Here is a 14073-nt window from a genome sequence, read left to right as displayed (position 1 = left end):
AAAGGAATATTTGTCTCAGAGCTACAAGATCTACTTCAAAACACTGTCTGCATATTAGAATACATTCACTTTACAGGTTCTATTTAGTGGAAGATTTATAAAACTATTATATAAATGTACATAAACCAGTATATATGTGTAATAACACTTAAACCATATACATATAAAACATCAGCAAACCGGCACTTTTGTCATTTATTTTCCAATTAATCTTATTAAAATACGTAACATTTAGCACATTTAATCTCTGAAGCAAATCATTTCTAAAAATTGCAGACCAGTGTAATTTTTTCCGTGACAGTACATGCATATAAGTTATTCTGCTTACACGACAGAGACTGTAGAACATGAAATGTGTCCACGTCTTACCGCTTGATCGGACCCATATTTATGTACACAGCCTGGCCAAAGATAAGTCTAACACACAATATTTCAATGGATTACCTTTAGCTTTGATTACAAATACAGTTATATTTATTATTTCCATTCATAGTTTCATTCATTTTTGGCCAAGATCTAGTATTGATGATGAAGAGTCGGACCATTTCTCCATCACATCCCAAAGACTCGCAATAGTTTTCAGGCCTGGACTCTGTGAAAATGGCGTCTCATGCTCTCTGAACCACTCTTTAACAATTTGAGCCTGATTAATCCTGGCATTATCTGATCATTATGCTCTGTAGTAATCTGATGTTTAAGAAATGAGAAGCTACTAAAGACACTTGTTGAAACATATTTAATCAGCGCAGTAATTACCCAGTGAGATGAGGACTTCTGTTTTTTGTCCAGGTTGTGCATATGTGTTACAAATCAATACACTCCATTTCTTATTGCAGTAATATGTCATGAACTTATTTCTGCAGTATTATATTATGAGTGATTTCTTTAAAACTTTATGAAATTCTAAATGTTATTGGTAAAGTTGATGTGATGATATGAAATACTGTTTAATGCTGTTTTTTGGCCATTTATTGTGCATGAACGATCACTCCATCTGCACCACTGCATCAAACTGTCACTGCCAACCCTACTCTTCCTCCTTCAGCATGAATCCCTTAAGAATCACTAATAACGACAAACACTGTGCTTGATTTTCCAGACACGATCAGTGTTTGTTTTAAATGAAACCTGCACGAAAAACAACACCTAAAACACTGTTTCATGTTCAGAAAATACATTTAATATAATATTCAAATTATAGCATTAGTGCCCGAAAACAGATTTATTTTGTTATTTTGACACCGTTCGGCATTATTTTTAACATTAATACCAAACATCAGCAGATTTTACTGTGTTCATGATTATCCGTGTCATGGGTATTCCAGTAAATCCTGCCACATACTGTAATTAGGTGCATTGTTACAGGAGGGAATAATTGGAAGTTTACATCAGTGAAGAATGATGCATTTACTGAAACATGAAAGCTGCCGCAGCATGTTTCTCCGAGAGTCTCGTTACACAAGAAGCAGGTCATAAATAGCTGCAACTCCTCTACTAACTCAGTGTTTGGGTTTTTTCCATCACTGGAGCACACAAAGATAACGGCGAATTCTCTCTTCTTCCTTCTTTTCTCTTCTCCTCGATTCCAATCGCTTCAATAACCACTAACCTCTATACAACGACTTCCTACAAACTGAAAATACTCCCAAAGAGGGGATGGTGTTGCCTGGGCATGGAGGGAACTCGTCTCAGTGTTGCTTTGTGGTGCTTCAGATGATCCAACCTCATATTTGGGTCTGGATTGTTCACGTTTTTTCCTCATTCTTGAAGTGTGCTTCACCTTATCCTTTTTGTTTCCTTCTTCCTGGTGTGGCTCAGACCTGTCTCTGGATTTTGGGGCTCTAGCAATTGGCCTTTTAACGCTTTAATATTAAAAACCTTTAGCTCGCTAGCCAGCTCTACTCACTCACGGAATGCACCTTTAACACCTAACCCCCTCCTCCCCTACCTCTCCCTTAACCGGAGTGCTGTTACAGGGACGTTACCAACATTTCGACCCTCGTTCCATACCTACCCCTTCTTCCAGATATGACTTTGGATGACGTGCGGGATTACGAGAGACAAATGCATGAGAAAACCAACATTAAAGTTTGCCATGAGCAGCAAGAGCATTCCACAACAAACTCATCTTCACTGGATGACATAGAGATCCATGACAAAGCAAGCGTATGTGTCCTTTCATTTCTTTACTCCATTTGCGTCTCCTCTGTCTCATATATGAACGTATGACGACTTGCTTCTGAAGCGGTCACCTTTGTCCACACAGTCACACATTTTTACTTTGAATCTGTTCACACGTTAACTGTTTTAAGTATGTGAGGAATTTCATCATCCAAACTGATGGATTTTTACTTGGAGTGAGTTGTTTTCTGGCTTTATGAGGTACATTATACGGACAAAAATATTGGGGCACATGAAATATTATCATATTCATAATGTTCCTGTCAGTTGTTATTAACCCCTTTAGCCCTATCATCCTGCCCGTGGGCTGAAAAAATTATATTAATATTCATCTACTATAAAAATATAATAAATCAGGACAATGAATGTTTTTTTTTCAACTTTTGCTCAAAGTTTAGACTCTAATGTTAATAAAAGTACATCAAAAGTGTATTTTAGTGCAAACTTTAATGTTCAAACATGATTTTTAATCTTTGTGGGGTGAAATATACGCTATTAAAAATCTCCAACACAAACTATTAATTTATGCATATCATCGTCAATCCAGCCGAAAAAAAAAAAAGCGAGGATAAAAAATTCTAATTTCTCTTTTAGTTTGTTACAGTTTACTCAGGCATAATAATAGATAGAATATTTTAGACAATGGGAATAGATTCTGTGAGGTCTCTAAATGTCCATAGACACCAAGAACATCCATATGAACCTTATTATTGTGAAGTAATTCTTCATTTACTTTGGGTATGTCTTTTTAGGCATTTTTCCCCTGAAAATATGGTCAGGGTTAAACAGGTTAATAATTATCATGATAAATGTCATGAACAGTATTTCTTTCAGAGGCTGATGTGTCTTCCTGAGTGAGAGTTGGAGAAACCAGACCGTTATGTTTTTTTTTTTTTTTGGTTTAACCCACAAATACGATCTAAAATGTTTAAAACCTGTTGATCCACAGTTGGTGTAAAATACTAATCATGGTCATCAGATATGACCCATTTGGACTTTCATCAGCTCCATAGTTACCATAGAAACATAGTCATCTACTACAACATTGATTCACCAGTAAAACTTACGGAGTTGGATCAATGACAGTGGATGGACACACTTGATTTATGTTCAGTTAATGATAGATTTTCCTGAAAAAGTCACTTTTTCTCCAGTTTTCTCTTTTTTAATTTACTAACATTCAACTTTAATGTTAATGCTTTTATGAACATCTACATCACAGGTGTCAAACATGCGGCCCTGGGGCCAAATCCGGCCCGCCAAACGGTCCAGTCCGGCCCTTGCGATGAATTTGTGAAATGCAAAAATTACACTAAGATATTAATCCTTTTAGTTCAGGTTCCACATTCAGAACAATTCAATCTGAAGTGGGTGGGATTTAGTAAAATACTATAATAACATATAAATAATGACAACTCCAAATGTTTCTGTTTGTAAATGTAAATATTTTCATGTATTTACACTAAAACAAAGTATAATGTTGCAAAAAAATGTGAATAACCTGAACAAATATGAACAAATTGAAATGTCTTAAGAGAAGTAAGTACGATTTAAACAATATTCCACCTGTTACTAAATGTTTTGTGTATTTGTAGATCCACTGTGATCTGTAAGTTATAAAGTACATGTGTAAATGATCAACTGAAGCATAATATTGTTAAAATTCCACTTATTTTTTCAGTTTGTTCATGTTATTCACATCTTTTGAAAGGATAGTTTGTAGATGTAAACCTTTACATAATGTAAATTTACTTTTTTCGCTCTAAAACAGAGAAAAGTTTGGAGTTGACATTATTTGTATATTATTATATTTTTATTTTACTGGTTCGGTCCACTTCAGATCAAATTTAGCTTAATGTGGTCCCTGAACTAAAATGAGTTTGACACCTCTGATTTACATGATCAGTGAATTAATTATAGGAAAATAGTTGATGTTCACTGAAAAAACACAAAGTACAGGGGATTATGTCATAATAAATTGTGATAAATCACTTAAGAAAAATTCATTATAGAGAAAAAAATATTTTAGAACTGCCACAAAAGTAACAGCAGGTCTTTATGGGTTATTATGATTACTTATAGTTTAGACTGTGACAAATATTTCAGAAATCTGGATGTAGAACATTTAAAAAATTTACACTGATTTAAAAAAAAAAAAAAATCAAAGTTCTGTAAAATCAAGTAAAAAATAAACTCATTTTTCTTTTACTTTTGAATAATTTTGTAAGTGTACGATGAAGTCAAAATGTTTATTCCCATTTTTATGACGACACAGAATCATATGATATTGATATGATGTTTGTTAGCGATGAAACACCTGAATTCAACATGTCCCCAATACTTTTGTCCCTATAGTGGACCTAGGAACCATAAACTGATCTAAAATGTGCGTTCTTCCTCTTCAATCCAGACATGACAATGGATGAGGTGAGAGAGTTTGAGCGCACCATCCAGGAGGCCACCAACCAGAAGATCGGGATGTTTCCACCTTCGATCTCCGTTAACGCAACACCCCTGTCATCCTTCGCCCTGACCGGCCCCGCCAGCGCCCCCTCCACCCCCATGTGCACAGATGCGCCCGAATCCCTCTCCGTTCCCAAGGACCGACCACGCAAAAAGTCCGCTCCAGAAACTTTGACCTTACCCGAACCCGTCCCAGAGTCCCCCGTGTCAGTTTCAAACCACCTCCAATCAGACGCATCGCCATCTTCCACCTTGGATATTGAAGAGATGGGAGAGTAGATAGTTAAGGGACTTTGGGATATCGTCTTAGCATAAGTATTGCCCCATCCCCTTTTTCTTAGTAGCCCGATGAGACTAGCCTCCGAACATCAGTGCCCAGCTTTCATGATCTAGCCCACAGGTGTCAAACATGCGGCCCGGGGGCCAAATCCAACCTGCCAAAGGGTCCAGGGAAATGCAAAAATTACATTAAGATATTAACAATCCTTTTAGTTCAGGTTCCACATTCAAACCAATTCAATCTCAAGTGGGTCAGACCAGTAAAATATTATCATAATAACGTATAAATAATGACAACTCCAAATTTTTCTCTATGTAAATGTAAATATTTTCATGTATTTACACTAAAACAAAGTATGATTTCGCAAAAAAATGTGAATAACTTGAACAAATATGAACAAATTGAAATGTCTTAAGAGAAGTAAGTATGATTTGAACAATATTCTGCCTGTTATTACATGTTTTGTGTGTTTGCAGATCCACTGTGATCTATAAGTTAGAATGAACATGTGTAAATGATAAACTGAGGCATAATATTGTTAAAATTCCACTTATTTTTTCAGTTTGTTCATGTTATTCACATCTTTTGAAAGGATAGTTTATAGATGTAAACCTTTACATAATATAAATGTACTTTTTTCGCCCTATAATGGAAAAGTTTGGAGATGACATTGTTTATATATTATTATGTTATTATTTTACTGGTTCGGCCCACTGCAGATCAAATTTAGTTGAATGTGGCCCCTGAACTAAAATGAGTTTGACACCCCTGATCTAGCCAATGATTTGCCATAATGTTGGACACACAGACCAATCAGTGTAGAGGTGTTCACCGTTGTCCTTTATGCCATCCAGGCAGCTGTAGGCTCAGCTACCTTGACCCGACTTCCTCTTCCTGCAAGTCTTATGTATTATATTGTAACAACCACATGCGATGACTATTCACGTCAAAGAGCATCGCTAATGTTTTGAATATGATTACTTATCCTATATTAATATTCAGTTTCCTTAGGGGTTTTTTTGTTTGTTTTTTTTTGGTCAATCAAGAGTAGACAGTTGCTTACAAGCTGTTGAACTTTGAAGTAGTTGCCTTATTACCACAGAGCCAGTCAAGATTTATTAGTTCATTCAACTATGTGTGCAAATGATAAATATTGTCCTTTTTTTCAGTCTGTAAAATGGCTGTGTGCAGTTAAATAGGACTGAAATTAGTAGTCGCTTTTCCATTGACCCTCAAATTATAACTTGCTCATAAAAATTTACCTAATGGAAAAATGACAATTTCGACAAAACTCATTTTTCCATTAAAAGTTTTCGCGCTGGCAAGAGGTGGTTTTTCGGGCGTAGCGCAAATGATATATCACGCAAAACTGCAATGGAAAGACCTTTTTTCGCAACTAGAGTCAGGTGAATTAAAAAACCTGATGTTGACGTACGTTACGACAAGCGAAGAAGAAGAAGAAACATGTCGCGGTATGTGTGGACACACCAGGAAACCCAATCAGTTTTTAATTTAGTACAAGATAGACTGGTAATATATATATAATAATAATGAATATATCTGTAAATCAGGGGTCTCAAACATGTGGCCCGGGGGCCAAATGTGGCCCGCCAAAGGTTCCAATCTGGCCAGTGGGAGGAATTTTCAAAGTGCAAAAATTCCACAGTCAAGGCTGTTGAACTCATTTTCATTCAGGTTCCACATACAGACCAATATGATCTACAGTAAAATAATAACAGCATAATAACCTACAAAAAATAATAACTCCATATTTTTTTCTCAGTTTGATGTGAAAAAAATATTACATTATGCCTATAAATAATGACAACTTCAAATATTTGTCTTTGTTGTAGTGCAAAAAATAACATTAAATTATGAAAATATTAACATTTACAAACAATCCTGTAACAATAAAATGTGAATAACCTGAACAAATACGAACAACCTGAAATGTGTCAAGAAAATTAAGCACAATTTGAACTATTTTCTGCCTGTTACTAAGTGTTTAGTGTCTTTGTAGATCCGATCCGTATGTAAAAATGATAAGTTGAAGTAGAAAAGGTTAAAAGTGCGCTTATTTTTTTACAGAAATTTCAGTTTTTTCAGATTATTCACATCTTTTTTTGTTTAGATAGTGTATAAAGGTAAGTATTTTCAGAATTTTGTAGTTTTTTTTTTTTTTACCAAAACAGACAAAAAATTTGGAGTTGTCATTATTTATAGATTATTATGTTATTATTTTACTGGTCCGGCTCACGTGAGATCACATGGGGCTGAATGTGGCCCCTGAAAGAAAAAGAGTTTGACACCCCTGCTGTAAATCAACACCATATTTACATTTGTCGCCATGTTTATGGAGTGACTTCTCGTGTCATTTCGCGATAATAAATAAACAAATCAACGCATTTGTGATTTACTGGAAAAACCGACATTACGCGCTTCTGTTTTTTCGACATTTAGTAAATATTGGTCAAGTTTTGCTCAGATGTCCAATGGAAAAGCGACTAGTGATACCAATTAAAGTAGCAAAGACAACCTTATGTTAGACTCAAATTCACATTAGAAAGACAAGTACCGTCATACCAGAACCACCCAGCAACTGTGTCCTGAGCCGTTTTGGATCGGGTTTGCGGTCATCCTTTTCCATTCAAACCTACAATTACACACAGAAGATGCAAGTTAAGTACAATCCTCAAGGGTTTACACCTCAGGTCTCCCCGCTCTACGCATCTCACGCTTTGAAAAGGCAGGGATGTTACTGTACCTTTCTCTCCTACTTATTACCAACCAGACATTTTATACCTCTACAGGCATTACAGTACAGTAACTACACCGGTCTACTTAATCCTCGGAATGTTTACACATCACAAACCGTGGAACATTTGCATATTAGTGGTAACATTTTAGATAAAGCTGATATCTGTTAATATTTGAAGTTTTAGCATGACAGTTTAACAATATTAGGATTCGAGAGAGGTCAATACGACTTAGAAACCTATGTAAAATGTTGCCTGAAACTAATGCTGGACATCTCATGTGACGTAAACGTGATGAAATTGTATCAAATCAGCCAATCACTTTATCGTCATATGTAGGAATAAGGCCATTTTGGGGAGCTTTAAATTTTGATATGTGTGCTTCGTGAAAGTTAAGGAGGAGATGAAGTTGACTCGCGATTGTTAATTGTGTTGCATTTGCCGAAACGCTGAAACTTTTCCTTTGCTGATGCTGATCGGTTATATTTCACCTGTAGTTCGGTGGTCGCAGAAGATGATTATGACACATTTGTGCGAGGCTTGTACCGCTAGTTGCCGTAAGTCCCGAAGGAAGAGGCAAATATGTAGAAACTGCGAGTTGTTTTGATGGAAAATTCCCCTTTTTCCAGTGATATTATTCAAAGAAAGGGTTTTTATATGCTGCATGGAATGTTAACATGTATACATATTGTATGAAGTATATGTGTATATACTGTAAATGGATGGACAGTATATTTAGTGATGCAACTGTATGAAAAAGTGAATGCGAACTTTGGAAGCTCTGTACTCATTTTGTATGATACAAAATCAGATTTTGAGTGAAATGTAAGCATGCCCAGAGAATATAGGCCTACAAACTCTTTCAACTCAGTGCCTCTGCATGCAAAGATGTATTTGTCACCTACACATATGTAAACCAAAATCTCTTACTGTTTTCCAACTGTAGAAACACAACATTTCATTGCATTTATTTGCCTGCTTTGTTTTTGTTTTTGTTTTTTTTGTATTTGACCAGATATGAACGTTACGACAGCTTATTAGAGCCGCATAAAAAAAAAAAAACGCTTGTCACTACGAGAATAAAGTCATTATTTAACGAGGATAAAGTCGTTATTTAACAAGAATAAAGTCGTATTTTTAAAAAAATCATTATTTAATGAGAATAAAGTCGTAATTTAACAAGAATAAAATCGTATTTTTAAAAAAAATCATTATTTAACAGGAATAAAGTCATAATTTAACAAGAAAAAAGTCGTTATTTAATGAGAATAAAGTCATTATATTTTGAGAATAAAGTCATTATTTAACGAGAATAAAGTCGTAGTTTTAAAAAACTCATTATTTAACGAGAATAAAGTCATTATTTAACGAGAATAAAGTCATTATATTTCGAGAATAAAGTCATAATATAATGAGAAGTTGTACCTACTCATGGATGTAGAACTGTGAACATTTTCTGTAGTTCTCCTTTCATTTGGGGGTTAGACACAAAGGCCAAATACTGAGTCTATCCTCCATCAACACATTAGTCTGAGGACTTTGACGGGAGTTTGGACACATTTGGGTTTGCTGTAAGAACCGAACTGATTTGTAGCAAATTGCTTCTTTTGTGGAAGAGAAACTGATGAAGTGTTCAGCTGTAGGACTATCAGTGGAAACACCAGAGAACTAAACAGAGGGTTTGGTGTTTCTAAACAAACCGTGGGGATTCTACTCTGAGTTTTTGAGTCCAACAGAAGGGAAAGTTGCTGCTTCGCTTGTTGCCTTCGCTGTAAAACTGGAAACTCTGTCGAATTTTCAAAATATTACAACTTTAATTTCATAAAAGTACAACTTTATTCTCCTTAAATAATGACTTTATTCTTATTAATCAACGACTTTATTCTTGTAAATTAACGACTTTATTCTATCAAATAACTTTTTTAAAACTACGACTTTATTCTCGTAGTGACAAGCTTTTTTTTTTTTTCTTGTGTGGCCCTTATACGCCGTCGTAGAACATGGACTACCGCCTCACAGTTCTCCGACATACAGTAGTCGAACTAAACATCATATCAAACTCCCATCATCAGGCTTTTCAAGTAACAGGGCTAATTTCTTATATTTTGGTAAACTTTCGTTCCCCTGTTCAATCCTAACAAATGCGTTTTGCACTTTTCCAGTTGCTGACACCTTATTTGACAATGAAGGAATGTGTTACATCACAGTCCTGTTGGGGTTTATCGGACCAGAGTCCTTAAATACAACAATGTGACTTAGAAGAAAGAGTCCTCAATGAGAGTCTTGCCATAAAAAAAAAAAAAAAAAAAAAATGTTAATATTATGTACAGTTTCTCACTTGCTTTTGTTAAAAAAAAATTACAAACTGTAGCTATTTATCTGTAACTGTAGCTTCTGTCTTTGCCTTTTGAGGATAACAATAAATACCAGTTATTGGCCCTCTGTACTGATCTATTACGTATAGATTACACATACTTCCAACTCTGGTATGGACCATCTCTCTTGTCAGGAACACAGAGATCCAGGGATATGTTCGATCTACCGTGGGCTATAAAAAAAATTTAAAAAATAGTGCAAAATATCAATTTGTGTAACATTAAGGTCTGCTCTGTTTAAAAGAGTAACATATTGGATTATTGTAAATACTGTTGTTAATGACCAATATACACTGAACAAAAATATAAACGCACCACTTTTGTTTTTGCTCCCATTTTTCATGAGCTGAACTCAAAGATCTAAAACTTTTACTATGTACACAAAAGGCCTATTTCTCTCAAATATTGTTCATAAATTTGTCTAAATCTGTGTTAGTGAGCACTTCTCCTTTGTCCTTTGCTGAGATAATCAATCCACCTCACAGGTGTGGCATATCAAGATGCTGATTAGACAGCAGGATTATTGCACAGGTGTGACTTAGGCTGGCCACAATAAAAGGCCACTCTAAAATGTGCACTTTTACTGTATTGGTTGGTGCAGGGGGGTCAGAAAACCAGTCAGTATTTGGTGTGACCACCATTTTCCTCGCACCGTCTTCTTCATGAATTCTCTGAAACACCTTTGGAGATGGTTTATGGTAGAGAAATGAACATTCAATTCACAGGCAAAAGCTCTGGTGGAGATTCCTGAAGTCAGCATGCCAATTGCATATTCCCTCAAAACTTGTGACATCTGTGGTATTGTGCTGTGTGATAAAACTGCACATTTTGGAGTGGCCTTTTATTGTGGCCAGCCTAAGGCACACCTGTGCAAAAATCATTCTGTCTGATCAGCATCTTGATATGCCACACCTGTGAGGTGGATGGATTATCTCAGCAAAGGAGAAGTGTTCACTAACACAAATTTAGACAGATTTGTGAACAATATTTGAGAGAAATAAACCTTGTGTGTACACAGAAAAAGTTTTAGATCTTTGAGTTCAGCTCATGAAAAATGGGAGCAAAAACAAAAGTGGGGCATTTATATTTTTGTTCAGTGTAGTACGTTTCTTACATCTAATCTGTTTGGAGTTGCATTTGCTGATGTGACATGAATGTGCTCAAAGACTTGGAGGTGACACAGAAGGATATTCTTTAGTGTTTGTGCGATAAGGGCGACCTTCACAGACATGACTTAAAAGATATGTTTTGATCTAGGATTAGACTTAAACTTACTATGTGTCTGTATCTATGAAGTCAATTTCATCTATGGAGGATACTGAATTCAGTTAGGTTTACCTCTTATCAATTGAGTATGAAGACTCGTCCTCATCGTAGTGGTGCACTTTTGACTCAAGTTGCTTTTGATGACCTTGCAGGGCAAAATTATTTGTAATAGCTGTACAACTAAATTAATTCTTTTCTTTTTAGTGGGGTTAATGTTTTGACGTTTACTTGCCATGTTAACTGAGAGGTGATCTGCTTTTCTATTTCTATTTCTATTTCTATTTTTTTTTTTTTTTTTTTGTAGTAGTAGTAGTGGTAGTAAACCTTCTGTACTTCCTGATTTCGTGGTTGCCGTACTGTTAAATTGTGAAATTAATTTTAGCATTTTTTTTTTCTTTCTTTTCTTTGATAAAAGGACCAAGCTTTTCATTTGCCTCCCCTTCCTCCTGATGCAGTTTGCGTTCTGTCGAGCTTTTGTGCCGTCGAATAAAAAAACTGGGACCTGTCTCACCAATCGGAATCACTGAGTTGGCTGGGGAAAACTGCACCAGCAAACAGCTCAGTGTATCTCTTATCTGTGCTGGACATAAGATGTGGTTCTGGTTTATTCACCGTCATTAATCCTGCTTTGTGAAACAGGCCCTTAAAGTGCCGTTCTTGTTTGGCTGCTGGAAGTCGCTCTGAGTTCTTCCACTGTAACTATTATGGTATTTGTTATATTTTTACTGCCCTTTTGAGGTTGATTTTGTTCTTTGTTGCAATTTTTGTTTTACTTTTTCTGAAATAGATAAATAAAAGTTTACTAGCTATTAACACATGGTTCTCTTTTTTTTTCTTTTTTCTTTAGTTTTTATTGGAAAAAGTAAGATATCGCTGCATTAACATTCATACATATGATATCTGTTAGAGTCCTTTTTGTTTTTCTTATTTTATACATACAACAGTGTCAAACAAAAAAAAAACAAAAAAAAACAACAACATATGAATGTGATATATGCTTACAGTTTTATGACTTCTCACTTAAAAAAAAAGTTTTCAACACCTCTGGGGTCTTTAAACATTACACATTTCTGCAGAAGTAAAACATTCGCAAAGAAAAAAGACAGGGAGATTATAAAGAAGAAATTCTTAGAGGAGTGATACAAATTTAATCCATTTGTCCCAAATATGGTAAAATGTATCCCTCTGGATTCTGATAGAGTAAGTCAATTTTTCCATTTTGAAAATTTGCAAGACGGTCTCGTACCAGTCTTCTAATGTTGGTGGAGTTGGCTTTAGCCACCTTCTTGTAATCGATTTCTTGCTGGCTGCTAAAAGCGCCTGTAATAATTTTGTATCCTCCCTCTGTTCTGATTCTCTTTTTTCAACAAAAATCTTGTCCCTGCCTAAGTAACGTTAAGTATGTGTTCCAAAGGTAAGTATTCATGTAAGCAAAGGTAGGGACTGAAGACACATGACTATAGTCACAATGTTGAGACTTATATCTCACACTAATGAAAGACTCGACAAATAATCCATCTCAGAAAAAAATTAAGTGTTAAGTATTTCGTGACACTAAAACCGCTGAATAGATGGAATATGTTTTGATAGTTTGATGCAACAGTGAAAGCAGAAGTTAAAGGTACTGGAGACTTTCGTGACCAATTTTTCATCAAATCTGTCAAACCTCAGTCGTAGCCTAAGTATCACAAATCTGTAAATCTTTCTGGGATTACTCAATTTCGAAGTGTCATCCACCATAAACAGTCCATGAGTTTACAAACCAGCCGGGAGGTAACTCGGGCATCTTCAGAATTTTGTCATGACGTGCATTGTGGGAAGCGAAGGCTTGCGCAAAAAAAAAAAAAAAAAAAACCTGTTAACCCTTTCATGCACGAATTATGAGAACCTTAGTCAAGATTTTTTTCTTCAGTGTTTAGCCATGAAAAACACAATGCGATCGAGTTTTTTTTTTCTATGGAGTTACAAAAATATCCATGCATTTAATTTTTGAAGTAAAGAAACATGTGTTTAAAACCCAATATCAGAGAGTGATATGAAAACAATGAAATAAAAAAATTTTTAATGCTGCTAATCTGATGTCTTCTCACATTTTAACATATTCTAATGCTAGTAATTACTCACTTCATGGAGATAACATGCAAAAAAAACCTTCTTGTCTAACAAATAACAATTGATTTACACTCAAACATGTTAGTGCAGATCAGGTTTATCTAGAACAGCAAAGTTACAGTAATGGTATGAATGTCAGCGTATGGGATGGTGCGTAATTGTCCACTATGGTGGCTGATATGGAACTAAAACAACAAAATCCATAAAAATACAAGAGAAAAGCTGTAGAATAGCTGTCCATGTAGTGACCACTGTGCATGAAAGGGTTAACCTGAGGACTGTTAACTACTGGAACTCCTTGGGGTGCACATAGGACTCATGTGTCATTACCCCCTCATGAGTGGGGGTGGAAATTTGCTTCTATAATGGCATGGTGTCATTGATTTATTTAAATGTAAACCAAAAAAAATAAGGGGAAACATGGGTTGATTTCACTCCCTCGCCCTTGTATTTTGGCCGTTGGTAGGTTGGATGACAGGTCCTTAAAAAAGCCCAGTTTCTGTCTAATTTAAGATCCACCATGACCTGAATGACTCAAATTCATCTGTGACACGATCTCTCAAGGTTAAAATCTGTCATCATAACGAAAGACGCACAAAAACATGGAAAAACCTGTTTATAACACAAATACAGGTGAACT

The 14073-nt window shown here is 35.4% G+C and overlaps 1 protein-coding gene across 2 annotated transcripts in view; it reads left to right on the top strand.

Annotated features, from left to right (window-relative positions):
* Window positions 1-4927, top strand: part of LOC115422635 (cytoplasmic phosphatidylinositol transfer protein 1) — a 129257-nt gene extending 124330 nt beyond the window's left edge. Inside the window, exons 9-10 of one of the 2 annotated variants that reach the window (XM_030139075.1) lie at window positions 2027-2166; window positions 4592-4729. In XM_030139075.1, the coding sequence (XP_029994935.1) occupies window positions 2027-2166; window positions 4592-4597 (146 nt within the window). In that variant the 3' untranslated portion in view covers window positions 4598-4729. Of the gene's footprint in view, window positions 1-2026; window positions 2167-4591 lie in introns of both variants that reach the window. The other variant, XM_030139065.1, reaches the window with a different exon arrangement.
* The last annotated feature ends 9146 nt before the right edge of the window (window positions 4928-14073 follow it).

This window comes from Sphaeramia orbicularis, chromosome 1, assembly GCF_902148855.1.
Source record: "Sphaeramia orbicularis chromosome 1, fSphaOr1.1, whole genome shotgun sequence".
Classification (NCBI taxonomy): domain Eukaryota; kingdom Metazoa; phylum Chordata; class Actinopteri; order Kurtiformes; family Apogonidae; genus Sphaeramia; species Sphaeramia orbicularis.
The sequence above is the reverse complement of the archived record's forward strand: the minus strand, read 5'-3'. Positions and strand labels throughout refer to the sequence as shown.